This window comes from Cladophialophora immunda, assembly GCF_000835495.1.
Source record: "Cladophialophora immunda strain CBS 83496 unplaced genomic scaffold supercont1.2, whole genome shotgun sequence".
NCBI classification, from domain to species: Eukaryota; Fungi; Ascomycota; class Eurotiomycetes; order Chaetothyriales; family Herpotrichiellaceae; genus Cladophialophora; species Cladophialophora immunda.
This window is the reverse complement of record NW_015622542.1, coordinates 1,351,424-1,376,639: the sequence shown is the minus strand read 5'-3', so window position 1 is coordinate 1,376,639 and position 25,216 is coordinate 1,351,424. Positions and strand designations below refer to the sequence as shown.

General features: G+C 52.8%; 6 protein-coding genes across 6 annotated transcripts; 5 read left to right on the top strand and 1 right to left on the bottom strand.

The window, feature by feature from the left end:
• The first annotated feature begins 102 nt into the window (after positions 1–102).
• On the top strand, positions 103–6,274 carry PV07_02819 (uncharacterized protein). Its single transcript, XM_016389459.1, has one exon. It carries the CDS (start codon positions 382–384, stop codon positions 5,836–5,838), a length of 5,457 nt encoding a protein of 1,818 aa, XP_016251361.1. The 5' UTR covers positions 103–381; the 3' UTR covers positions 5,839–6,274.
• Positions 6,275–13,092: 6,818 nt separating this feature from the next.
• PV07_02818 (uncharacterized protein) lies at positions 13,093–14,859 on the top strand (the record flags this gene model as incomplete). The annotated part of the gene is made up of 1 exon (XM_016389458.1): positions 13,093–14,859. One exon carries the CDS (start codon positions 13,093–13,095, stop codon positions 14,857–14,859), a length of 1,767 nt encoding a protein of 588 aa, XP_016251360.1.
• Positions 14,860–15,031: 172 nt separating this feature from the next.
• PV07_02817 (uncharacterized protein) lies at positions 15,032–17,606 on the top strand. The gene is made up of 4 exons (XM_016389457.1): positions 15,032–15,400; positions 15,477–15,575; positions 15,635–16,718; positions 16,850–17,606. The coding sequence occupies exons 1-4, from the start codon at positions 15,236–15,238 to the stop codon at positions 17,107–17,109; spliced, it is 1,608 nt and encodes a 535-aa protein (XP_016251359.1). The 5' UTR covers positions 15,032–15,235; the 3' UTR covers positions 17,110–17,606.
• Positions 17,607–17,782: 176 nt separating this feature from the next.
• On the bottom strand, positions 17,783–20,205 carry PV07_02816 (uncharacterized protein). Its single transcript, XM_016389456.1, has 3 exons — positions 19,370–20,205; positions 18,683–19,313; positions 17,783–18,624 (listed from the first exon to the last, which is right to left on the bottom strand). Exons 1-3 carry the CDS (start codon positions 19,486–19,488, stop codon positions 18,286–18,288), a joined length of 1,089 nt encoding a protein of 362 aa, XP_016251358.1. The 5' UTR covers positions 19,489–20,205; the 3' UTR covers positions 17,783–18,285.
• Positions 20,206–20,858: 653 nt separating this feature from the next.
• Positions 20,859–22,052, top strand: PV07_02815 (uncharacterized protein). The gene has a single exon (XM_016389455.1). It carries the CDS (start codon positions 20,973–20,975, stop codon positions 21,615–21,617), a length of 645 nt encoding a protein of 214 aa, XP_016251357.1. The 5' UTR covers positions 20,859–20,972; the 3' UTR covers positions 21,618–22,052.
• A 9-nt stretch (positions 22,053–22,061) lies between these two features.
• PV07_02814 (uncharacterized protein) lies at positions 22,062–24,783 on the top strand. The gene has a single exon (XM_016389454.1). The coding sequence runs from the start codon at positions 23,887–23,889 to the stop codon at positions 24,241–24,243; it is 357 nt and encodes a 118-aa protein (XP_016251356.1). The 5' UTR covers positions 22,062–23,886; the 3' UTR covers positions 24,244–24,783.
• The last annotated feature ends 433 nt before the right edge of the window (positions 24,784–25,216 follow it).

Sequence of the window (25,216 nt, the reverse complement as noted above, 5' to 3'; positions counted from 1 at the left end):
GGTCGTGTTCGGTTATCGATCTCAGTGGTTGCCCTGGAAACCGCCGCGACTGATCCGGCCCGGCAAGCTGGGACCTTTGACGCAACCTGCATATTGACCTGCGCTACCGCCATTTGGTCGAACTGCGCCATGCGTGAAATGCAGCGATAGTTCGGACTTCCTTACCGCTGGCATCTGCAGTTCTCTCTGCCCAAAAGAAGGTGCCTGTGCCACAAGTACCTTGAACATCCATGACCACCAACAACACCACACCGACACATCAATATGCGCATAGAAGGGTCTTCACAGCTGACGAAAACAACTCTCTATGGATTGAGCGATAATCACACATTGATGGAATAGAACGCGACCACAACACACCACCACGACGCATATTCGTCAATGCGAGCAGACTCGACCCCAACCTCTACCCGCCGAACATCCAAGAACCACCGCTCTAACACTCGATCTTCTTCCAAACCGCAAAATGTAGACTCACCTCGGCCCAGTGGGCTCTACGAATCACCTTCCGTTCAAGACCGCATTCGACAATGGCAGGCTCAAGGTGCAGCAAATGCCCCGCCGCCGGATGCAGTGAGCGTCCGATCGATTCCCATCTCCGAATGCCCCTCCACTGTATCGAGGCCAGAGTCGGGATATGGAAACGAGTCAAGAGGTCGCGTCGGCGGAAGAACCAAAGCCAAAGATGAGGAGGATCCAGAGAGGGGAAGGAGCTCCAGCGCTCCGCGAAGACGCATTATCAGCGATGGTCACTGGAAGACCCAGAGGCAAGCCAAAGACAACAAGGAAGCAAAGTCTGGAGCCAGCCGACGGCCGGAATCACGATTGTATGATCTCTCGTACACCTCGAACCAAGAAAAGGGCAAAGATAGACGCCGCTCCAAAATACAGCAACGTCCGGGCACCGGCCAGGGAACGGAACAAACTGTGCCGCACGACGACGGCATTAGAGTGGCACCAATTCCAGTTGATGACCAAGCGCAAGAGGGGGAGTTGCCGCCTGCTTATGACATGGAAAGCCGAGCAGACGAAGAGCTGGCTCGACATTTGACTACGGAATCTATCGTGTCTGGAGATTTCGGGAGAGATGCACATGAACCAATGGGACCCGAGGAGGGTGTCCCAGTGGATTGGAAACCCAGTAAATACGCTGAGTTACTGGGAAGGACTGGGGATGCTTCCTTGGATGGGAGCCCGCCAAAATCCAGGAAAGGTGGACTAATAGGCAAGACCAGAGGCATGTTTATCAAGGCCGAGACTCTATCTACCGCCGGCAACAGACTACCCAGTATTGAAGCATGGCTTGACGAGCAGCCCGATCCCTTCGTCGACGCAGACGGCTTGGATGATCCGCCACCGGTCGAGGTGCCTCAGCCGTTGAGGAAACGTACGCACCGGAAGCGTTCCTCCATCGAGAAGTCTATCGCGCCTGATCCCAATCAGATATGGAATTCCATTTCGCCACAACAGACCGAAACCAGTCTGCGCGATCCACCGAGGCCTGGTAGCTCGGTTCCTTCACCAAATGCCAACCAGAAGTCCTCTTCAAAACTTAGCAATGCCGCAGATGAGACACACGATGGAACTGATGGGTCACCGTCCAACCTGCGAAGGAGAGGTGCAAAAGTTCGCCGTCAGCGAAGCCCGGTCAAGAGGGATATGGTGCCGGATGGAAGCTCCTCAGAGCCCACAATGTCGCTGGCAGAAGGTTGTCCAGCTGGGAATACGGCTGGTAGAGCTCCCAGCCTACCTCAACGGCCCTGTCCCCCCACAGGTCCGCATCAACTTTCGACAATCCAGTCTGTGGAGACTTTCAAAGAAACAGATCTAGAGCCGGGTGCGGAGGGAAAGGCTCCCGGAGAGGTCTGTGGCCTCAAACGCAAGCTAACCACTCACGAAGATTTGATGTCAGTTTTGTCTTTGCCGAGGGGCAGCCGCGCCCGCCGATCAAGACGCAATGCGAGAACTACACAAGCAAAACAACAGCCAAGTTCAGCACAAGACATACTCGCTGCGGTGGTGGCTGACGAAGAAAGGTATGGACGGGAGTTACGAACCTTGGTCGATGGTGTCATACCAGTTTTGCTACAATGCCTTCTGTCCAAAACAGATGCCGCGGCCGCGGCGGGATTGTTCACATCAGCATCCCTCGAGGATGGGGCGAGCATCACCAGGCCCATCATTGATATGGGAATTGCCCTGGAGAGGTTGAAGGCCCTGCACAATCGAATTCCTTCCCAAAACCTGGACAGCCTTCTCAACTGGGGCCAAACTTCGGAGAAAGCATATAGAGACTATTTACAAGCCTGGAGGCTTGGCTTTCAAGACGTGGTAGTCAACCTTGCACCCCTGGAAAGCTCATCAGCTCAGGAGCAAGGCATGGCCAGGGACGAGGCCGGAGACCTCGTCGACGCGGCAGGCAAGAAAGTCGACGTTGCATATCTCTTGAAAAGACCACTCGTGAGAGTTAAGGCTTTGAGCAAGACATTTAATCGAATCAAGGATGAATATGACGGACCCCTTGCCGCACAGATGGCCAATACTTATGCCGACCTGACAGCACTTGCAAAGAGGCGGAACCAAGAAGAACAAGCCAGATTGGAAGATGAGGCAGCTGCCAACATCGATGCAACAAGAGCCCGAGATATCAGGACAATGGCAGCTTCAGCGCACATCACTGTCGACAAATCCCGCCGCGTGAAGGCAAGGGACGTCTTCAACCTCACCATCTATCACTCAAGCGGACAAAGAATGGACTGCAGCATCGAACTGGTCTTTCGAGATAACGCTCGCGGTGAGCCAGCTGGTGGAGACGTCCTGGTCTGTGAAATCGATGATACAGGGAAGTGGCTGCTCTTTGCTCCCATTGAGCTGAACTCGATATCTGCCAGGCGCGGTGAGGATGGGTTCGATCTCGTCATCATGGTTCGGGGTCGGGCAGGTATTGGACAGGAATGGCACGAATTATTGGCCTTGAAGACGGATGATAAAGAAGCCGTGGCGGAATGGATGGATATGCTTGGGTCGAACCCTCTTCCCGCGAGGCTGAATCGCACACCCAGTTTTGTGAAGCGACCTTCACCTTTGGCCATCACACCAGCAGCCGAATCCGAGTCTTCAGCCTCGAATACTACCAGTCAGCCAGACAACAAAACCCTTGCAACCGAACATCTAGATGTACCTATTGGCGAACCCTCGGTTCTTGGGGCCCGTGGAGGGTTGAGTCGGCGTCCAGACTTTAACAAGCCACTGGTAGACAGACCGTCACCGCGGTTGAATCTAGGAGGTGGACTTGCATCAAAACCTCTTCCCCAGCATCCGCCAGCGTCGAAAATTCCATCAAGGCGCCCAGTCTCGGTCCCATCAGTCTTGTCTTCTGATCGATCGACAATTTCAGATCGTTCCATACGGGATTCCGCAACCATACTCACCTCATCATCAACCAAAACTGCATCAACTAACCCTAGCCATGGATCTCACAACAAGATTTCTGAGGCGTGGCGATCTTCTCAGCCTCTATATCACAAATCTTCCGATGGAATGAAAAATCATGTTGAGAACAACCACAATGCAGGCTTTCCAAAGCCCAGTGGACCTGTCAATTCTAGCAGTGACTACAATCGTTCTTCGATATCACACCCGAAATCGGACACAAGTACGACGCAGCCTGCGTTATGGGACTCACAGCTTTCGCCGCCAACGGCCAGCAGAGAGTCAAACTTGTCCAGACCTTCCCCGGAAACATCCCCCCAAAGACCAGAATACCATCGAGCAATGTCCTCCACCCCATCGAAAGAGCTGCCGACTGTCAACAAGCTTCGAACCCCACAAGCCCAAGGAAGTCGGTTATCATCCCTGCCAGCAAGACAATCTCCAGGGTCACAATTATCAACACCTGAACCTTATCAGCAGCAACAGCGGCCAAAGCGAGAGCACAAGAGTTCGCCCAGAAGTCAGTTATTCACTGAGGATATCCCCATTCCGCCAGCACACAGAACTCGTGAAGATCGCCCGTTTGTACCCAGTCTTGGGATTTCGTCCCCGCCGACCTCCCCACCGCATGGTTCTGGCATTCTGCAGCCAATATCAAGCAATAGGCCCAGTCCTGTGCTGAAACCTAGTCCGAGTCCCGCGGACAAGACGGTGAGGCGGCGGACTTCCTCGCCTCTGAAGCATGAATATGAACCATCCACAAGCTCTGACACTTCCGGATATGATTCAGACAGTGACAGCAGTTCGTCTTCTGACACTTCGGAAGACTTCTTGTCAGAGCATGGGGATAAACCAACACCTCTCGTGGCCATCAGGGCGGGTGAAGGACGAACATTGAAACAATCGGTTCCCCCGCCTTCAATGAAATCCACGGGTACCCGCACGCTGGCTCCCTCGGACTCTGCTTCTCAAGGTCCTTACCGCAAGGTTCCTTCATCGACCACGATTCCAGCAGGCAAGCAGGCAAAGACAATCGCGTTGATATGCTCGTGGTCCGACAGAGGCATGTGGGAGCAGATTTATCCTGACGAGTGCTCCATCGTAATCTCGCCCGGTTTGATCGAAGCCTTTGAGATGTCCGCGGCTCATTCCGACGCTCAAAATCCCTTGGGCAATCGCTCACTTGACAGTCATGGCCTGGGAAAGAACTCCGTCTCCCAGCAGCCTCTGGTAGCTTTTGAGTTGACACCAATTGTTCCGCTACGCAGGGGAACTGCGCTGGACATTTCGATCCGGTCTCCTCCGACAGCCAACTCGAAGATCAGAACGACCAATAATGTTATGTTCCGTTCGCGGAATCCAGAAGAGTGTGAAGCACTGTATGGAATGATCAACTGGGCTCGGTGTAACAACCCTACATATATCCAGCTGCAAAATGCACGGCCTCGTCGCCAACCGTCAGTGACTTTCAATGTTGGCCAAGCTCAACAGAGTCGCTCGAGGGCGAGTTCATGGTTCAGCTTCGGGAGTCAGAAGAAATCGAGTTACCGGGCTTCATCAGCTCCAACACCCGCCTCAATCGACCTGTCAGTGGAGAGCTCGGGAACTGTGACAAGCGCTTTCTCCGCACTCAAGAGACTTGGCGTTAGTACCGCCTTCAATCTCAATCGATCTTCCGTGAGACGCAGAAATGGTGGTGGCGGCGGCGGCACGGGGGAGTCTCTTTATTCCTCCAGCAGTGGGACCGGGACAGGGTCGGGCTCAGGCACACCCCCGCCCAGTCAGCTCGGCTTCGTACCAGGAAAAGATGGACCAAACGTCCCATCGACAAGTGCGGCTGCAGCAGAAGGAGGAGGCATGGTCAACAATATGAAGATTCGATTGTACGTCAGGAAGGGGCAGCATTGGGAAAACTTGGGAGCTGCGCGTCTTACGGTCCTCCCAGCACCATCAACCGCCGCAGAAAGTGGCAAATCAACGCCAAATCGGCCATTGGCGACTCCAGGCGCCTCTCCACCACCAACAGCCGGCCCTTCTCGATCTCCCTCGAACCTTGCAGCAGGAGGCCAACTAGGACAAAACCGTGGGCCTCGCCTCCCAAGCTCTAGCCACACTCCACATCGCGTCCATGGCAATGGTCGCGAGAAGCGCATTCTTATTACTCAAAACAAGAATCACGACGTTGTGCTGTTGGACAGTGTGCTGGGTGAAAGCTGCTTCGAGCGCGTGATGCAGACAGGCATTGCGGTCAAGACCTGGAGCGAGGACGAGGTTATTGCCGACACAGGCGGCGTGACTCTGGGCAAGGAACGAGTGTACATGATGCAATTTCCGGGCACGAGGGAAGCGGGCTGGGTCTTTGGTCTCTGTGGCACGTATAGATACGGCGTTGGTGCCACCGAATGAGACCGAGGTCGAGGCATTAGTGACTGACTTCAGCGAAGACCGGATTAGATTTTACGAGCCATTGTGGATTTGCGGGTTTTGATTTTTCAGCGTGGAGTTCAAGGACGAGATTTTTCTTTTGTTGTGGTCAACTGATTCGGTGTCGATGTACCCAAGTTCTTCCACGCCGGGCGTTCTTGGGGGTGAAGATAGATACGGCGAGACGGTACCATGTGGGCGGGCGGGCGAGGATAAAGTCATGCGGGAGCAAAAGGGACCGGACAAATCTGGAGTCACGAGCTGGGACGACGGCGAGGTACCTTGTGCAACGGTACGAGGCTATCGATCGATAGATATCACCAGGACGGGTTTGGTTCCCTACAAGATGTAATTACTCCGTGCGAGGTGTACCTACATAGGTAGTCTTTTCCACGTTGTTCAAAACTGCTCAGCAACGGGCTTTTATAAAGAAAGGAATGGGGCGTTACTGTGTAGGTATCCTGTAGTACATTACAAGTGATAACGTGGTTTTGAACGCTGTAGTCTCCCGGTGTCCACCATCTTTCCTGCGTGGCTGTGCCCACCCAGGTTGACAAGGCTCCTGTGTGAGTGAGCACAGAGACTCGACGACGGCGATCGAGTGGGTGCTGTGCGACATTTCCTCAAACGGAAAAAGAGGAAAAGGGTGAGCAGCAGACAATAATATACCTAGCTAGGTATTCCTTATCCAGACCCAGCGTTGATACCTATGTAGGTAGGAATCGATTCCCGTGCTTATCCTAATCTGGTTTAGACCACTACTGCTTTAAGTTAGCAGGGGCTATAATTAACGAGCATTTAAGAAGCGATTGAAGTACTCGGTACGTGAACTAGACCCCAGTCCTTAGGAATATTACACGTACTTGTCGTAGAAGTCCTAATAGAGTCTATCCTGAATTAAGTATAGTATAAAGAGACCATATCGTACAAGGTACGCCGGAACGGAGTAATATTATCCCAGTCAAGCAGACGATAGAGAAAGCAACGCCGTCCATACCACTTGCGCCGCCAAAACATGTGTACAGTCACTCTGGCTCTTCTCTTCCGTCGACCCTATCCATCTTCCGGTTCAATGTGCCGGACACACCGCTTGGAGTTGGCGTCGTAGATCCACCCAGAGTCCATGAGCGCCCGTTCCCAGTCGGCCCACATGTGCGTCCTCCAGACGTAGTCGCTGGGAGTGCGGCCGTCTGCGTCTTGCAGGTTCGGGTCACAGCCCGACTTCAACAGCAGGAGCAATTTCGGATAGACCTTGCGTCTTGGAGTTCCAAAGGGCACCAGACACGGAGAATAACCGAGTGCGTCAAGCCTGTCGGTGTCACAGCCTTCTTCCGCTGAATCATACCATTCTTCAAGGGAGTGCGTATCCTTCTCTTCACCGTCGCAGTCATGCCAGTGTTGTTGTGACGGACTCATCATGCTGCCTTCGTCAGACTCTCCAGTTTCTGATTCACTCGGATCCCCCCGATTGACAGCGAATCTGTTTTGTTCCCTCTCCCCTAGGTCACCGTCCGTTCCTTGGAACGAGTAGAAATCGGATTCGCCAGACAGGTCAAGGTCAGTATCTGAGGGGTTGTTGTTGGCGATCCGACCGTGGTGCACCTCACCGCATCGGCATAGTAAGCTGTCCACCATGAGGACCGAATAGAGTGCTCCCCTTCCAAAACGGTCAATCGCAGTAGCATCTGCCCCCAACGATAGTAAAATCTCGAGTCGCGGAGTAACGGTCTCCGATAGGCCCGCAGCTACGAATAGTAAAGGCGTTTGTCCCACGTCATTCCGTTCTTCCTTGTCAAATCCTGTGCGGATGAGGAATTTGAAAACTTCCGTGTGATCCCAATCGATCCCCACCTCATCATGTTCAACCCTTGCGAACAAAGGGCTAGGTATGGAACCATTATATGGTACGTTGGAACCAATTTCGCATCCGTTGGACAGAGCAATATCCGTTAATTGCATGCATGCTGTTACATTGGAGAGGCGGCGGAGCTGGAAGGTCCTGTCTGCAATGGTGGTATCCAAGAAAAGTTCCCATATAGTCGAGAGGAAATCGGATGTGTTTCTGCTGCTGCAGAAGAAGTAAGTGGTTTGAGCAGAGCTAAACGATGATGACCATCTTACTTGTCACAGTGCTGTAGGTCGGCTCCTCCCGTCAGCAAGAGATTAAAAAGCTCTGATGCGCCTCCAAACATCGCGTACTAGATGAAGTCTTAGCTCGAGGGTGTTCTTATGGATTGGGATTGGGAAGGATTTCTTCTTGGGAGACCTCACAGAGAGCAATGAGTGACCTAAGGGCGTGACATCTGTGGGCGATGCTTTTCCGGTCTCAAAGAGCCTCCTGACACCGTTGACGTCGTCCATCTCGATCAAACGGATGATTTCAGCATCAAACGGAATAATGTTGAAAGTCTTTATGCTTGGGGGAATAGAGACGCGGGACTCTGCGTTGAAGGCTCGTCTGAAAGTGATTGAAATTCCAGTCTTGTGCCATTGTGGTCTCGGCATATATGAGAGAATGACCTCGTCTGCGATCACTCTATCTTCTTCGTTTTCACTTAGAATACCACGAAGCTCTGCGCGAAACATTCCTCCGTCAGAGCAAGCTGGACATGAGTTGATCACAAGCTCGCTACTGACCTTCCCAGCGGGTATCGCTGGGATCTCTTTCGACGTACGCTGTTATCAGGACCTACGTCACACAGCGGGTACTGATCGATTGGTTAACTGCATGCAATTGCCTATCTGTAGTTCCTATAGATAACGACTCAACGCTTGGGAGACCAAAAGAAACAGTCCCCAGACGATTCGGTAGGGGAGTGATCCTTATAGCTTCCCCGCCTTTCCTGTCACGTGGAATGAGCGCTAGGCCGAATGCATCAAGAGAGCCTTGTGCCTTAACCTGATAGCCTCGCACCATAGCCTCGTGCACACACCTGATTCACCTGCCGTGCCTCACCCTCTCGATTTGTGAGGGTAAGGTAGGGCACCTGAGAGAGGCTGTCCGTGACAGCTGTAGCCAGTCGTCCATTTGGGTGATATCAGCCATGCCAGTCAATTCGAATATTTGCTTGCTCCTTTTGTTTGCGGCCCTCCGATAGGTCTGATGTATGACGTGTCGCAAGTCGTCTTGGAGCCAATCGCTCATCAAAGCGCCTTGGAGCTTGTAACGTGAGCAGCCAGTGGATTTGATAAACAAGTTCCTATCTCTGCCATCGAGGCCTGCCAAAACGCGCTTTTCGAGACGTTGTAAGGTCGGTATCATTGCCTCACAGTCTTTCTCTAGATAACCTTTCGAAATTGGGGCCTCAAAACGTGATGGATTTGTGCTAAACCGAGGTATTTGTGTCGTGTTAAGACCAGTTGCCTCAAATATGTCCGAAAAACGGTCCATTGTCATGCTGGGAGGGCCGCTTGGCTCCGATTACTGGAGTTCCCTGGGAAGAAGGAGCTCCTGTGATTGCACTCTGCCGTGCGATGAAAGTTCTTGCAGAGCGACAGAGGGAGTCGATGCAGTCATGTTATAGTCGAATATGTCAGAGTATGACTCTTCTGTCTGTTGCTCTAGTCCCGGTGTGATCAACGGCGGTTCGAGGTCGGGTAGAGGAGGGTTGAAAATGTCTGAGAGACTCGAGCGGCCCCCAAAAGCATCAAGAGCATTTTCAACTCCAAATCCGTTTGTTGCAATGTCCATACCAACTTGAGGCTGTGGAAGTGAAACTGCTTTATTGGTTTCGGTTCTCATTGTTGACAATTCCGTTTGAAGATGTCGAACCGTGGTCGAAGCCTCACTCGTTTGCTGCAGCATTCCTCTTGACTTCTGCCTCTTATTTTTGGCGATTTTCCATTTTGTCTCGAACCAATACTTCAGTTGCTTCTCCCTGGATTGCAGGATTATAGTTAGTATACGGAAAGAAGTTGGCAACACTAAAGAAATCGAATGGATCTTCAGGGTAGCCCTACGTAATATCCAAGTGCTCCTGCTCTCGCATGATTTCTCTGACTTCTTTCCTTGATTTCTTCTCATCGATGTAGAGACTAGGTTTGTGTTCTTCCCAGTCAGCCTCAGTTGTACGTCTCTTCCTGGACTTCATGCCGGCCATTTGCGGATCGGCGGCTATCGTTGTCATTTTGTTTGCCCACGGGTCGAAATGACTTTCCAAGAAACTGAAATTGGAGGAAAGACGTTGATTGTGCTGCACGTCGCGATTTCAAGGGATCAAGTCTCGCCAATAAGGCGACCAATCAGAGAAAAGGTCCATAAGAGAACCAATCAAAGCAAAGGTCCTTTGTTTGAACTAACCGAAAATAGGAGAGCCTGGCAAAAAGGTACACAGCGAGAGGAAGCGAACGAAGAATAGTTGCGAGGCACATTTGCATGCACCAGACGATGACATTAATCTCATGCGTCTGGGTGCGGATTCAGGTATCTACTCCGTATATAATATTGCTCACAGAGTCTTCTCGTCAGAATTCGTGCCAAAGTGGTGGTAGCGATGGGTGGTTCAGAGATACGGTTCGAAGCGCATGCCGCTTTTAGGATGCTTGATCTGAATTGCGTGGTCCCCGTTTTCAAGGCCTTGACGATGGCCGAGGGTGCCCCTTCTTTGCTTTTGGTTGACGGCTCATTGTCGATAGGGAAAGAGCATAGACTTCCTCTTGCCGTCTAGTTCAGCCGAACCGAGAGCTGCATCGTTCACATCCATTCTGGCTCCCGGAGGCGATGAGAAACAATCTTGAGGCCAGAGGGAAGTCGTCACTGCCCAAGTCAGAGCTTCAACGGGGACAAGGGAGGTCGTATATTGTTTGTGTCCTGGCACATGTGTTCTGCATTGAAATCGTGCTATCCTCTGCGACTCATCCGAGACGGTCATTCCGGACAGAAACATTCCGCAAGGCCTTCCCTTGGCCTACAGGTGCCGAGAAAGCACCTCGAGCGTCTTCTGCTTCCATCCAGAAAGCGGTGACCGCGGACATGAACACGATGAATGGGAAAGACACACCATAGGCTGAAGTGAGACGTCAGATTCGGATCCCTTTTCCCGTCGCACTCCTCTTTGGAAGAGAGCACAAAACTTGCGAGGCAAAAACTTACTGATACCGAAGCCGGTTGTTCCCTCAGTAAGTCCTACTACGACAGACAAGCCGACTGCAACCGCCAGACAGGCAAGACACCAGCCCCATGACCACCACATCAGAGTTCTTCGGAAAACCGCGCTGGCGTTGTAGGTGGTGAGCATTGCATGCCTGGCGGGTAAGCCTAGGTGGCAGCCGTCCACGGCGAAGACGTCCTCCATGACGGTAAACAACGGGGGAGGCGTCAGGGAGCCTCGTTTGATCGACGAAAGCGTGATAGGTGCGCGAATGCGTAGGCAGTGGGCGGTGTTCTGCAGCAGCATGTAGCCTCCAACGGTGTACAGGACCGACGGAGGAGCCATTGAGATGACTTTGACCTTGACATCTTCTGTCGCCGTCGCCGCGACGAGCTCAACGATGACGATCAAGAGCGCAACAGACAAGACATAGTAGGAGCAGTCAAACCACCAGCGGCCGCCATTGATGGGTCGGTACTTTGGATCGCGCTTGATCAACAGCCGATACCCGCGAGAGAACCTTTCTCAAGGTTAGAATCCGGGGATGGATAAACAGAGCCCCCATTCGCCATACGTACCATTTGTGGTATGAGGTCCAAAAGGACAGAGAAGTAATGAGTGTAAAGACTGGCAGGGGCAGTCAGCTAAAAACGCCATTTCTGAGCCACGACTCAATCCCGATTCGCAGAAGTCGGAGTGCCACATACTGGTCCAATGCGTCAAACTAGAACCATACCAAAGAGCATAGAACAAGATGATGGGGAGCACGCAGCCGTCGAAGCAGAAGCAGGCGAACCAAATGGCCCAGTTCTTGCGATGGTCGGAAAGTCTGTAAGGGAGGCCAATCTTTGAAATGAGCGCGGCACCATCGTTAGTGGCAAGCTCAACTCCACCTTCGCCCAGGGAAGGACTGGGCCAGGCATGAGCGTCATTGACCGGCGCCGGCGGCATTGCTGCAACGATTTAGCAGTTTGATGTGCCCAAAGCAAAGCAGAAATCCAGAGTCAGAAAGCAATGACATTCTTATTTGCCAGACATGGACTGATAGAGGCGACAACGACAACACCGAACTCCAATGCTGATGACGACAAGTCTCGTCGGTCGCCTTGCGTCGCCCGGAAATTGGCCCTCGCAGGCTTCCATGAGAAAGGGGAGTGTTTGGGTTCCTTTGCTGCCCACGTTGCGACATGGCCGTGAATGAGTGGACAGCCTTGCGCATGACATAAGCACCAGACATGGTGATGCGGGCAGGATGGCGAGAGCACCACCACTCGTTCCCCCTTGTCGAGAAGGATTCGGACTTGGACATTCGTTGTATCAGAAAAAGTGCAACCGCGAGATTGTATAGGTCCCCATTCCGGCATGCATAACGCGGCATAAATTCGTGCCACTCAGCCTATTTGCTGTCTGATGAACTGGTCTGTGCATGGCCACGATGGGACGCGCAACGCATGACCCCGGTTTGTCTCTTATCGGACATGGTGTTTGACATCTTGAAAAAGGGGCGTGAACCACCCAGGACATGTTTTCTTCCCAAAGATGGGACCGGCTGCCTTCATGTTTCTCATCCGGTCACCTCATTAGCCATATTTCGGGATACAATCTGCCGCCGATGGGTATATCGACGGGCATAGTCATTAACCAGGTATGCTCGAGTATCCGTATCTTCAACTGATAGAGGCTCCAGATGAACGGTGATCCTTCACTTCTCTTCCGCAATGGAACTGGCCTGCCATGACCCATGGGATACACTGAGAGAAGCTTCCGTCATGCTCGGCATCGAACTACTACCCTATCCGGAGTGGCTGAAGGAGATCGAGCAGCTCCATTCGGGGGACCCGACGAGGCACAAGATCCTTTGATGAGTAATCGTTCTTTGACGCCGCTTTACATAAGCAGAATCTTCTTGTTTCCAGCAACACGATGCGACAAAAGAATGGACCGATGAGTTAGTATCTTTGCCATGTCCCTGCTGATTCAGAATTGGGGCTTCAATCCAAGGTGTGAGGTATATGTGTATATGTGTACTCACGGCTGCTGCAGTCCGAAGAAGTAATCCTCGTTGAGCACGCCGAAGTCGACCATTTTAGCACTATCAGAGTGATCAGAGACACCATGATTGATTAAATCTGCAAAGGTATCCAGCATGGCACTCTCGCCCAGTTCGAGGTCTGATCCCGAAGTGTCCACTCCAGTCGGTGAGACTGCAAGTGAACACCCCCAAGAGAGCGACAATGCCCCTTCACAAGGTGGTTTCTTGTTCGTCACGTCTACGGGGCAGAAGGCGCAGAAGGATCGTAAGCAGCTCAGAACACTGCGTGCACATGTTATGCGCAACTACCTGGAGCGAAGCCATGCAGAGCAACAAGAATCGGACCAAAACAATTTCTCAGTGATATCATTTGCAGGCCCCAGACTGCGGAAGGAGAGACAAAAGGCTGCTGTAACAGGCGGGCAGAAGATGAGGTTCAGAATGCGATCTGGTGAATTGGAACTCAGATATCCCTACCGAGATCGGAAAGGTAAGAAGAAGATGACCACCCCGGCGCGGGAGGAGGCCAGTCACGAGGCCGAATCGGGGCTCCCAAAGGACAAGACAGAGTCCCTTGACAACACACACCGGGTGGCAGCTGCGGAGTCGGGATTTGTACCTGGCATGCCCGTGACTTGGCTTGGGTCGCGAAATATCGATGTTTTCGGCGTATTACCAGTTCGCTTGGACGAAGGGGATGAAGCAAGGCTGTACCTGTTCCGCCAGTATGAAAGATACCCATGGTGTCCAATCAACGGACAGAGCACCTGGTCTGAATTCGCTATTAGCGATCAGCTGGTGTTTCATGCGACAATGTATAGCTGGGGAGTGCACTTCCGTCATCGGCGACCGATCCCGGATTCGCAGGAAGAAATGAAAACACTGCAGCATAAATTAGCGGCCATCTCGTTAATCAACGACCGTCTATCAGATTCACAACAGGCGGCCAGTGACGAAACGATCGCGGCGGTAGCGGCCCTAACCAACATTGCCCTCGTGATGGATTCATATCCGGAGGCAAGCAAACACATGGCGGGCATGCATGCCATTGTCGAGTTGCGCGGCGGCATGTCGTCCCTCGGTTCGGGCGTGCAGCAACATCTGCAGCGCTTGATTAGTTGGAACGATCTCATATACTCGGAGGTCTTTGACGAGAAATTGCGCTTCCCGCCAATCGAAGTGTGGGATGAATCGTGGGCAGGCTTTCAGCAGCGCACCTTGTCTAGGCCATTGCCTGGCTTGAGCCGAGCCGAGCTCAGGGCGGCTGGTGTTCCTCGTCACAAGGTCCTCGATCTGCTGAATGACATCCGGGACCTTTGTGATGCGGAGCAACTCAGCCCCCTGCGCACCACCGGGGAAGAGGGAAGAATGCGCCGTGGTGATATGTTCCATCGGATCGAAAGGAAATTGAGACTCATTGTCCAAGGAGACACTGCCCCGGGAAACAACCGTTGGGATGCCACCATCTGGCGGGCAGTGGCTCTGGCAGCGTTGCTCTTCACCCATCACCACTTGCGAGGCAATCCGCTCAAGTACCGCCATTTCAACGTCTTGACAACGCAACTATACGATACCCTCTTGACCATGGACGAGGACCTGCGAGAGTTAGACTTCGCTCCAGCAATGTTGATCTGGATTCTGTCGACGGGAGCGGCGACCAGTACGCCGGCAGCAGTTCACGCCTCATTCGTGTTTATGCTGGGGAAGGCATGCCGCAGACATGGGTTGCTGGACTATGATCGGTACCAATGGACGCTGGGCGAGTTTCTGTGGACGGGGCAGGCGGACCGGTCGAGATACCATTCACTGTGGCTGGAGCTGGAGCCTAGTATGCGGGGGACGACGGTGCCATCGTATCAGCAGTATGTGCTTGAGATATAAGTCTGGTGGACGTTGGTGTGAGGGAGATGTGTTATGCTAAGTCCAAGTAGAACATGCGGACAATAGAGCCTTGAAGAATGGCGATTCCTTATCTCCGACAGGCCCGGCAACAAACCGGCCTCAAGTTCGTCCCTCCAACCAAGCGACTCTACCGACTTCTTCTCACCATCAATTCACCTTCACCTTGAACGATTCCTTCTCTGATTCATCGCATCTGGTCTATCGGAATCATGATTCAAGTGTGACCTCCTTGTCAATGCCCTCGCAGAACTAAGCACAGAGATAGAGCAGAGCCGAATCGCAAGCCGACCTCCACGTTGACCCCTCCCCGCAAGCTTATCCCCATCTCGTCCTCAGTGTCGCTGCATCCCTCGCTATGGCTTACAGCCAGCTCCTTGATCTGGCCCCTGAAGTCCTACACAATATCTTCCAGAACGTGGAACCAACAGACCTTGCATCTCTGGCCAGAACATGTCACCACCTGAACAACTGCATCAGAAGCGATGAATTCCTCTGGCGACTCCACTATCTGTCCCGCTTTGTAAGAGTCAAGGCCTGCTGCTTCCACCATGATTTGATATCAACGGGGCAGCCTGCTGACGAGGACGTGCTATCAGGATCCTCCTCTAGACAGCGATACCAACTCCTGGCGCGAGAGACTGACTCGTCTAGTGAACCTGCAAAAGATCCTGGAATCAGATAATGACGAGATAAAGGCATGACCTGCACCTTAGGTTGCTCCAAGCCGTCCCGTCCCACTAACCATGTACTTCAGACTCAGTCACTAGAAGAAGTGCTTACACAGACCCTAAAGCTGGCGCACCAAGCCACCGCCTCATCGACCAAGATCACGGACTTCCTGTCAAATCTCTACACCAAGGGTGCCAACATCAACACTATCCTATGCAGATCTAGCCTCTTCGCCCGTGCCCGACCCCATCAATGGCCCGCTGCACCCACAGAAGAGCTGCGCCAAATCTCTGCTCAACTCCATGTTCTGGCAGGCATGAACCTAGACTCCCCTTGGCCAGCCTCAGACGGACTGTCGTGCCCGCACATCGCGGTCGCTGGACTTCGTGGCCCATTTGACGATAGCTACGACGACGACGACTATGATGATCCGGACATCGACGAAGACAACCAAAGCGAAGAAGAACGCCATCTGCTCCGAAGTAGTCCGCGTCCCATCCGAGATGTGCACCCCTGGGCTCGATCGCGAGTCTACGATTTACGCCGATACAACGAATCAAACATGTGGGGCCCCTTCACCGACGACGGTACTCAACGCATCGACTGGGAGAAGGTACAGGCCATCATGGTCGTCCTTGGCTACAACCACCGAATGTACACGGAACGGCGCGGGTTGAGCGGCACCGACTTCCTGGGCCTCCCTAATTCTCCTCCACGGTCTACTGGCGAAGGGAGCAGGTCGATCTCGTCGACCAGGTCCAACCTCCTCAAACCCTGGGAAAACCTCTTCTCCGGCATCGCCCCCGACAGTTATGTGACGTCCCCGCTCACTGGCAAAATCAAGCCCGCCCCCAACCCCAGCCTGGATGCATTAGACCCCTACGGTGTGACGGGGACGTGGATGCGCATCGTCTGTTTCCTGGACTACAACGACCTCTACCGCTTCAACTTTGAGAGAAATGTCGACATTCCGATGAGCCAAGAACGGGACCCGATCACGACGAGAGAGGCATTTCGATTGATCCGACTACAGTTGCACGTCACGAGGATCGAGGAGCAAGAGGAGAAGGGGGAAGATGGGCGAGATTTGCTGCCGGTGGTGTATTTTGAGGGCACCAGCCGGAGCACCTTCATGGCGTGGGATCCTAACGCGAATTCCAGGATAAGAGGTAATCCTCAAAGTTCCCCATTCCATCTCACTCAAAGCAAACCCAGCCCTCTCCTTTCTCTCCCTCAACCACGCCCACCTTCTCCCCACCGTCACCGAGAATCTGACTTACCTGACCAACCAACGCCGCAGGCTCCGTCCGCGAAACCCCGACCAGGGCGATCCGCTGGATCTCGTTCTCCATCTTCCACGGCGAAGAGCGCTGGCGCTCCGAGGGCGTGCAGGTCGGCGGCCTCCGCAGCGCCCGTGGCATCTTGGGCAACTGGTTCGACAAGGACTACGACGTGCACGGGCCCGCGGGGCCGACGGCCTTCTGGAAGGTGTCGGACGAGATGATCGAGGAGAAGCGGCACAATCTGCCGCAGATGCTGCAGATTTTCATGGCCGAGTAGATCGAGAGAGAAAGGGGGCGGGGAGAGTTTGGTTTTGGGTCCTGCCTGACCGACTGATAGAGACGAGACGGTTTTTTTTTTCCCTCATTCTATCCCTTTTTCTCCTTATCGGTGTCTTCTCCCCACGCTTGCTGCCTCCGGCTATCTTTGGGATCGGTGCTGTGCGCGTGCAGTGCAGTTCGGGAAATCGAGAGGGGAACACAGAGGGGAGAGCGTGGGTTGATGGTCGAAGATGACGAAACGTCCTGGGAGCGCTGCACGACGGGCAACACACGCGTGCTAGCTCCTCTGCTGCGCCAGGCATGGCTGATGAGTGCTACGTAGCGAGGCTCGGGCTCGGGCTCAGATTCAGGCTCAGGCTCAGGCTCAGGCTCAGGCTGGAGGGTTCAATGAATGGCAGAACGAACCTCATCTTTCCTACGGCGCTGGTCGGTACATTCCATAGGAAGGTAGTCAGTCTTTTCTTGTTGCAGCGGCGGATCCCGTTTCATTCATCCGGTCGATCAATCAGAGAATTCTCCCGAGCGCTGTGATGTGCTGTAAGCGGGCTTCATTCTCCCTGCTTGTGTCTTCTCCGCTCCACTACAAAGGCTGAGCCGGGGGCTGAGTTGCAATCCCGACCCTAGGAAAAGGCCGGGGAGAGATGGGAGCGCCGGACGAAGTAGGTGTTGATGTGCAAGTAGTAATCGAGGAGAAACTATAGATACCAAACATCGAGGCTCGTTCTCCGCGCCAGGAAATGACTACAACAAGCACCGCCCCCAGAAGACCTGCCCCAATCGAAAGGAAAACGTTATTCTGGTACGTTATTTGGGTATACAGCGCGGTGGAGCAGGGTACTGGATTCGCCTGGGTGGACTCCGTATACAACATGGCCAACCAAAGGCGGTACATGTACTCATTGTAGAGACCGCAACAAAACCGCCTCCCACCTTCACCTGCCCCTGTCCCACTGGCGCATTTACAGTACATTCACATACCCATATCCGATTCGTGCCTGGTTTCCAAGGTATATCCTTCATTCAGCCAATGCCGGGCTGCAACTCCTCATGAGATAAAAAGAGAGGGAAAAAAAGTTCGAGCACATGGTCGAAAGATAGTCCCGAGCCATCCATTGAAAACGCCCGCTACATGGTATCCTCAACAAAAGAACAGATACTGCTTTTGGCATCTCATTTAATCAATTTCCATCCGGTTGGCAACAGGCCTTGGCGCGGGGAGTTTTCCACTGCCAGATGGTTCCATCTCAGTGGCGAATGGAGCATAAGCGCTGCCACTCATGGGCTTCTCGTCGTCCTCGATGTTCTGTGGTTTGTTGACATAGGGTTTTAGTCCCTTGTTGTAGTTGTGTGCACAAATGCAGGCGTACACAATGGTGACAAGGATCAGGATGATTGTCAAGACAGCGAAGGTGGTCAGTTCCTTTCGAGCTGGAAGATAAGGGATCTCCCAGCCAGGCGAGTACATGCGGACCATCTTAAAAATGAAATAGGCGAGCCCGCCAAAGTAAAGTATCTGTGAGGTAGCAGGTTAGGGAGGTGGCCAAACCTGTGAATTGGAGGTGTACACTTACAATAACAACAATCGTGCCGAGCAGAGACTCTTTCCGGACGAACCATGCCGCTGCTAGAAGAATAAAAATGGTGACAGGCATAGCTGCAATAGTGAGGGCAAACTCGATTTGTCGCTGGGTGACAATGACCACGAATTGGACAGTAAATCCGAGGAAGAAGAAGAAGTCGAACTTCAGCAAAGCAATGTAGACCTGGTACTGGAGATAGCGTCGTTTCATCCTCAAATCGGCCGAGATACGTTTGTAGATTGTCCAGGCGAATTCGTCGTACAGTTTCCAGGCGCAGCCGGCCAAGAGGACTGTCCCGACCGCCAAAATGCAGGGAATGGCGATCAGAAATGGTTCGGTATCTGACCAAACGTTCTTGCGGATGTAGTCATCTTCGGCCAGCTGCAAAATCGCATCCCTGATCTGATCCATCTGGACGGAGCCATAGATGAGCAGGCCGACATTGTACATGACCAGGCCAATGACTTGGATGGTATTTTTCATTCGCAGAGCGTCCCAGACGAGGACTAGTTGGTATAGAAATCCGAAAATATACAAGGTCAAGAAAGTGGGAATCGTGCGAGATGAGGTCTGGTTGCCGGAGATCCGTTCGAGGTGAATCTGGAAATGGGCGAAGACATAACTGAAAGCATACGTTAGCATTGGTCCCGGTTCATGAGCAGACGACCCTCGCGGTACCTCTCAAAACCGAGAATAATCATTGCCTGGATCAGGGCAATGAGGGAGAAGGCCCATGTCCATTTTGAATTTGGCCGATACATGATTGATCTTGATCTTCTCTTGTCAAAGTCGTTCATCGCATAACCCTCGCGATGGTGATACCCCCCGGGCAAAGGGTGATAGTTGTCAGGCTGACCTCCGAGGAGGGAAGCGCGAGACTCGTGAGCGCGAATTTTGACGGCTTGCAGCGCAGCTGGTGTGGAATCCCTTTTTGATTGATCTGGGCTACCACAACTTTTCAGTCGTGGTCCGGCTCAGCGACGTTTCGGCGTCGATCGAGAAGGCTGGCAGTGACACACAGGTATGGGACTGCAAAAGACTTTGAAGGCGGCAGAGAGGGTCAAGAGATGGGCCTCGAGGGTTCGGGTTCGGGTTTGGATCAAAGAGCGCAAGAGTTCTGTCAGTTGGGGTGACTGGGTGCGGCTGAAACTCAGGAGGGGGGGAAGTGGCAGACGAGGATTGGTCCAAGGGGCGTCTGGAGCGGGCGAAGCTGGCGAGCCAAGGCGGTAGCAGCTGGTTGGTATAGACTCGTGTGGTGGATGCAACTTGAACCTGGCGAGTATTTCGGACAGTGGACGATGAAGATTCAATGGAGCGAGAGAGGAAAAAGCGAATGAATACAACGATGGAAGTAAGGAGATGAGTTTGGATGATCAGGAGTATGATGATTGAGACAGCTGGTTACAGCACTCGGTAGATCTCGTCAGCTCTAACTCCTGTAGGGACTCCGTACGTCGTGAGGGACCCAGGTGCCAGGCACCCAATGCACGGGCGCACCGGCACGTTGTTTGAGAGGCCCCGGGGGGCGCTGGGGGGCGCTGGGGGGCACTGCGAGGTTTGCCAGCAGTGGGCTGAGCGAATAATCCCAGCAAAAAAGAAACAGAGGGCCGCCCAACAAGGCCTGCACGCAGAGACACACTGGTGCGTGGGGGCCGCAGTTTGCCTTGCTTGGCCTGGACCCCCGGCCGCCCCCAGAAGCAGGGTGAGTCTTCCACTTCTGGCAACCAACTGTTTCGGGTGGCTTTGTGGCAAACGTTGCTGCAATGAAGAAGAGTTTTCTCTCTCCTTCATAAAGCCCTACACAGTCAGGTAGTATTCGTAGGTCACTCGTCGATGCTAGGACTAGTGGGCTCAAAAGTCTTTGGGTGTGGCCTCTATTTTTGGGGGGCCAGAACTTTGGTTGCAGTGGTCCAGTGGGCGCCTCTTTGCTCAGCCGACCCAGGCATTTCGGGGTTCGGCCAGTCGGATCAAGTTCATGTCTCTACCAAGTATACGGAGTACTTGTTATGTGCGCACTCTCGGATTAATACCCGGAATAACTACGATGCGGTTCTTCCGGTGCCGTTGCGGCTAGCGTGCCGCGCCATGCCCAATCTGTCCACATGTGCAGCCCTCAAGACTCAAAGCTCCCCCCCCCTTTGTCGTGTTTCCAAGTTGTCGAGCTGTCGAGCTGTCGAGCTGTCTACCCCGCCCACTGCCACCGCCACCGCTCTTTTCCTCCCTCTCTCCCTCCTCTCTTCTCTCGAGCACGCGATTCTCGGGCTGAAAAGGCAACAGATTCATGTCTATCACAAGGCTTCCGCTCCAGCAGCTTACCGCCCGGCTTGTCATCTCCCCAGCACCAACGACTCTGGGTGAGTCCACCGCGGTTCTAAAGAAGCTCCAGTCCCTCGGCACTGTCCTCTCATTCAAGGCGCGTCCCACGTCTGTCTCTAGCAATCCTGAGCAGCTAGAGGTGGATGTCGTTTTCTCGTCCCGTGCCACTCTCGAGAAAGCCCAACATGCAAATCCCTTCACCGTCAAAGTGAACCACCAGATCCCCGATCCAAAGCTCCAAGATCCCTACAATGTTCGCAATCTCCAGTCGAGGAGACAGCCCCAGTCCAAAAGCATGACCTGCCGCGTCCAATTCGACGACGCACCCCATCTTCCCGGCCAGAACATCCTTTCGGATGGCTTCTCGCCGAGCCTCGATACCAGGTTATATCAGAGCCTGACCGATTTGAAACCACCGCCCGGTATTGCGGCTGGGTTAGGCGTCTTGGATGTTGACAGCATGCACCTTCGTCCAACCTCTCAGCTCGTAGATAAGCCTCCAGAACTAATGCAAATGTATCGGTCCCAAATCTCGGACCATCCCAAAACCCATCTGGCTGCGTCTGCGAGCTCTGGCCTGCAGGGCAATGCATCAAGAAACCAACAGTGACCAAGGCTCAGCTAATTTGGAGGACAAGCACCCTCTCAGTTTCTCGGAAGGTCCTGCGTGGTACCCAAGATATCAGACTTCCCGCTCGCCACCATCCACGACAGGACAGTATCTGAACTTTCCCGGCCCCAGCAAGCCTTACATAGGTGGCCCCTCGAGCTCGGATACAAGCTTGAATGCGTTTCCACCCAGCCGCGATGTTTGAAGGGCACGATTGGTCCATATCGAGGACAACATCTGTTGCGACTTGACACTAGACACGGCGTTACTTGGGCTTTCTCTTGACCAAGAGCCAATGGCCACTCGCCCGCCTTACAAGAGAAATGCGGCATCTATCCATTCATTCGGACTGGAGTGGAGTGGAATTAGCATATGTCCCTTCTTTCAAACGAGATTGTCATGTTTGTCGGTATTGATTCGATTCATGCGTTTTCTGCTCTGCGTTGGACGGGTACCTCCTCGTGGTGCAGGGTGTGAGTAACCTGATTCCTTATCAGGTGAAACCAAATCCCGTCCCTAACATATTTACACAACAAATACGCAGCTCTGGGTCAAGAACCGAGAGTTGTTACCCACGCCATATTCCTCTTACCCCTGCCTTGATTGAATTATCTATCACCAGGAGCTTACAATTCCATAAACACAAATGGGGGCGCAGCTTTACCAAGACGTTGATATCGAGACCGCTAGGTGCCACACTGTCACCGTCTAGGAACGTACGCACGCTGCCTCGGCTCAATTGTTGATGAGCACAACCAGAACACTTCGACGAATGCGGGAAACAAGTTACACAACCAGAGAGATCCCCCTACCTTAAGCTGGACAACGACATTATAGACTGTATGAGCAAGGGAAGGCATCTCTCCCCATCCAAGGCTCCTAATACTCGAACTCTTGAATCTACCAACTGAGCTCGCCTGGATGAGTAACAGTCCATGCACCTCTACTAGGCTTGGGTGGTTGACGTCGGTACCCAACCAGCGACTGTGATGTCCGCGGTACTCGAGGGGTCCACCAGACGATGGGGCTTGAATTTGATCCCACAATGCCGGAAGCATTGGGCTGATCACGGTTGAACAAACCCCAAATCGAAAAGAACGGAACGAGTTTTAAGGAACTCTAGCCTCAAGACATGTCCAACGACCAAGCCAGCTTTGACCAACTACGATAAGACACAGAAGACCTACTGGTATCTGAGCACAGAAAGGTTATGTCTCGCCGAGGAACGCCTTCGAATATCGATCCAACCCAAACCCTAGTTGCCACCTGGCCTATTGTTGTTGGACACTCGAATACCCCAATCGAGGGGACCACAACTGGACATATGTTTGCGGTCATCGGCACCGATCCCGTCGTATAAAGATTCTAGAGGTCTACTAGAAAAGAGAAGATGTGGGGAAATTTTCTGGAGGTGGACCGCTTATGCCAACATCCTCAACATATGCCCCGAAGAATTGGTGTTTTAAACCATGCTGCAAGAGGATTTGTCTAGCTCTCCGAGCAGTGGTTCTCACTGTGTCTTGGTCCGTCGAGCGCATTGAGGCTGGCTTTGACGAAGCACGAGGCCGCTGAATGCGCGAGTTTAGGTCTTGTTGAAGCCTTTCATAGGGACCACAGGGCATATTTTGGGTCATAAAATGCGGAGCATCTATGAGCTTTACGAGATGGCTCATTCCACGGGTGGCGGCCGCCATTTGTCCGCTTGACGCAAAACTACTGGACCACATACGTCTTGGTAGAGAACCCCGGGCTCGATACAGTCCAGCAAGAAATCGTCAGAAATGGCGGAAAAGACGGTTTTCTTAATAAAAAGGAAAAAGGAAAAAAGCAACACAAAAACAAGAAAATACCCCTCAAAAAGGAGATGCCAGAAAAACAGAGGGGAAACTACAAGGAAAGAGGAGAAAGAAAAAGGAGGGATATATATTTCTCCTTAGTAGGCGCCGTAGATCTGCCTTACGAGCGGAATCGACGACCTACTCGACTGCGGGTCTTGCGTCTTCGGCCGGAAGAAACAAGTTCATGGGAAAAGTCCCATGGAGGGAACCCAGGAAGAAGACTGGGAAAAGTCGATACCGGCCCTAATTAAAGAGGGGAACTTGAAACCTGGGGCCGTTCCACGGTGGCTGTGACGAGCACGGGGTCAAATATTTCATGGGCCTCTGGAAGAAGAGAAGCGTATTCTATAAGAGAATCGCCTTAAAGAAGAAATGGAAGAAGAAGCTAAAGAAGAAAAGAAAAGGAGAGGGGAAGTAATGAGAATGAGAGAATGGACCCGGAGGACACAGGCACACCGTGGGGCCCGGAGGCAAACCTGCTGCAAGAAGATAATTTCCCTCCGAATTTCGAACAATGGCTGGCAGCGAAAAACGGCAGGCTCCGGGACCAACTGCAGCGATTCACGTCCGTCTTCGAGGTTATCGAAAATCCCACATGGGACGTGAAGCCATGCCACTCTCAGAGCCATGTTACGGCCTCGGAATTGGATTGCCTTTCTAAAAAGGGCCAAAAGGGACGTGGAAATCGGATGTGCGGATCCGAAAAGAAGATCAGCGTCGACGATATGCTGATCTCGTGTATTTGGAAGGGGAGAATAGGAAGAGAAAAAGGAGGGACTGGAGGATAGAACGAGGGAAAGAAGACGAAGGAAAAAAGGAAAGGGGAAAAAGGAGAATGGGAGAAAGAAATGGAAAGGCGGATGAGAGAACGGAGGGAACATGACGACGGCGAGGGGCTCGATTTCCAGGCCGAGATGGTCATATATCCGTTCTGGCTGATGCTGCGATATCCCCCTGAGGACTGCTCCCTTTATGTCGGCAGAATCGGCACTCTACTTCCTGTCGACCAGAATTCAATTCTCCCACCCCTTCTTAGATATGCAGTAACCCTGTCTGTGGTCTATGTATCATAGATAAGACTTCTTCTTGGCAACAGGTGGCGACTATAGAGAGGTTGAAAGCAATCGAGGCCATAGTCGTCACCCGTTATCATCAAGAGGTCCTATCTATGACACATAGACTATAGACGGGGTTACTACATATCTAAGAAGGGGTAGAGAACCTAACCTATCCCACGAACTCGCGGATCTAGTCGGGTAGATATAGGTTGATTTCGTCCAGGTAGACTTAAAGTATGTTAGTATTAGCCAAAACGGATACCGTGGACGTCTCATTTGTTACCGCCTCGAGGTGGCTAAGGTCGTGGAATCGCCCTCGCAACTGGCCACAGCCGCCTCGAGCCCTGGGGCATGTGGGGAGCATCCGGACGAGGGCACCTGGCGCGGGGAGGGGGAGGATTCTTGACTGTAGGTCGTTCGAGTCTCACGCTCTAAGAATTATACCATCTCGCGTTCCTACTGCCACTTAGTCCCGCGTAGTCCCTCAAGACTCTTGAAAAGGGATAACAATAGCAGTATCGTTCAGTGGAGGAGTTGACTGGTTTTGCTATGTAGAATTCCCCCCCCCCCCCTTTTTTTTAATAGAGGCTTCGGAGCTACAGTAGATACTCCGGTTCCGAGCTGGAAGTTCATCCAACGCGGCACATGGGCGTCGTCAATATGATTCTGGGCTTTCGGCGAATACAACTACTCCGCCGGCACG

What these genes read in the sequence shown, in the direction of transcription:
- PV07_02819 (XM_016389459.1), top strand. Translation starts at nt 382, where the DNA reads ATGCGAGCAGACTCGACCCCAACCTCTACCCGCCGAACATCCAAGAAC.
- PV07_02816 (XM_016389456.1), bottom strand. Translation starts at nt 19,488, where the DNA reads ATGAACGACTTTGACAAGAGAAGATCAAGATCAATCATGTATCGGCCA. An exon ending in ATTATTCTCGGTTTTGAGAG is followed by an intron (nt 19,314 to 19,369) that starts GTACCGCGAGGG and finishes GTATGCTTTCAG; the next exon opens with TTATGTCTTCGCCCATTTCC. An exon ending in TCGGCACGATTGTTGTTATT is followed by an intron (nt 18,625 to 18,682) that starts GTAAGTGTACAC and finishes GCTACCTCACAG; the next exon opens with ATACTTTACTTTGGCGGGCT.
- PV07_02815 (XM_016389455.1), top strand. Translation starts at nt 20,973, where the DNA reads ATGTCTATCACAAGGCTTCCGCTCCAGCAGCTTACCGCCCGGCTTGTC.
- PV07_02817 (XM_016389457.1), top strand. Translation starts at nt 15,236, where the DNA reads ATGGCTTACAGCCAGCTCCTTGATCTGGCCCCTGAAGTCCTACACAAT. An exon ending in TCCACTATCTGTCCCGCTTT is followed by an intron (nt 15,401 to 15,476) that starts GTAAGAGTCAAG and finishes ACGTGCTATCAG; the next exon opens with GATCCTCCTCTAGACAGCGA. An exon ending in CGCGAATTCCAGGATAAGAG is followed by an intron (nt 16,719 to 16,849) that starts GTAATCCTCAAA and finishes CCAACGCCGCAG; the next exon opens with GCTCCGTCCGCGAAACCCCG.
- PV07_02814 (XM_016389454.1), top strand. Translation starts at nt 23,887, where the DNA reads ATGGACCCGGAGGACACAGGCACACCGTGGGGCCCGGAGGCAAACCTG.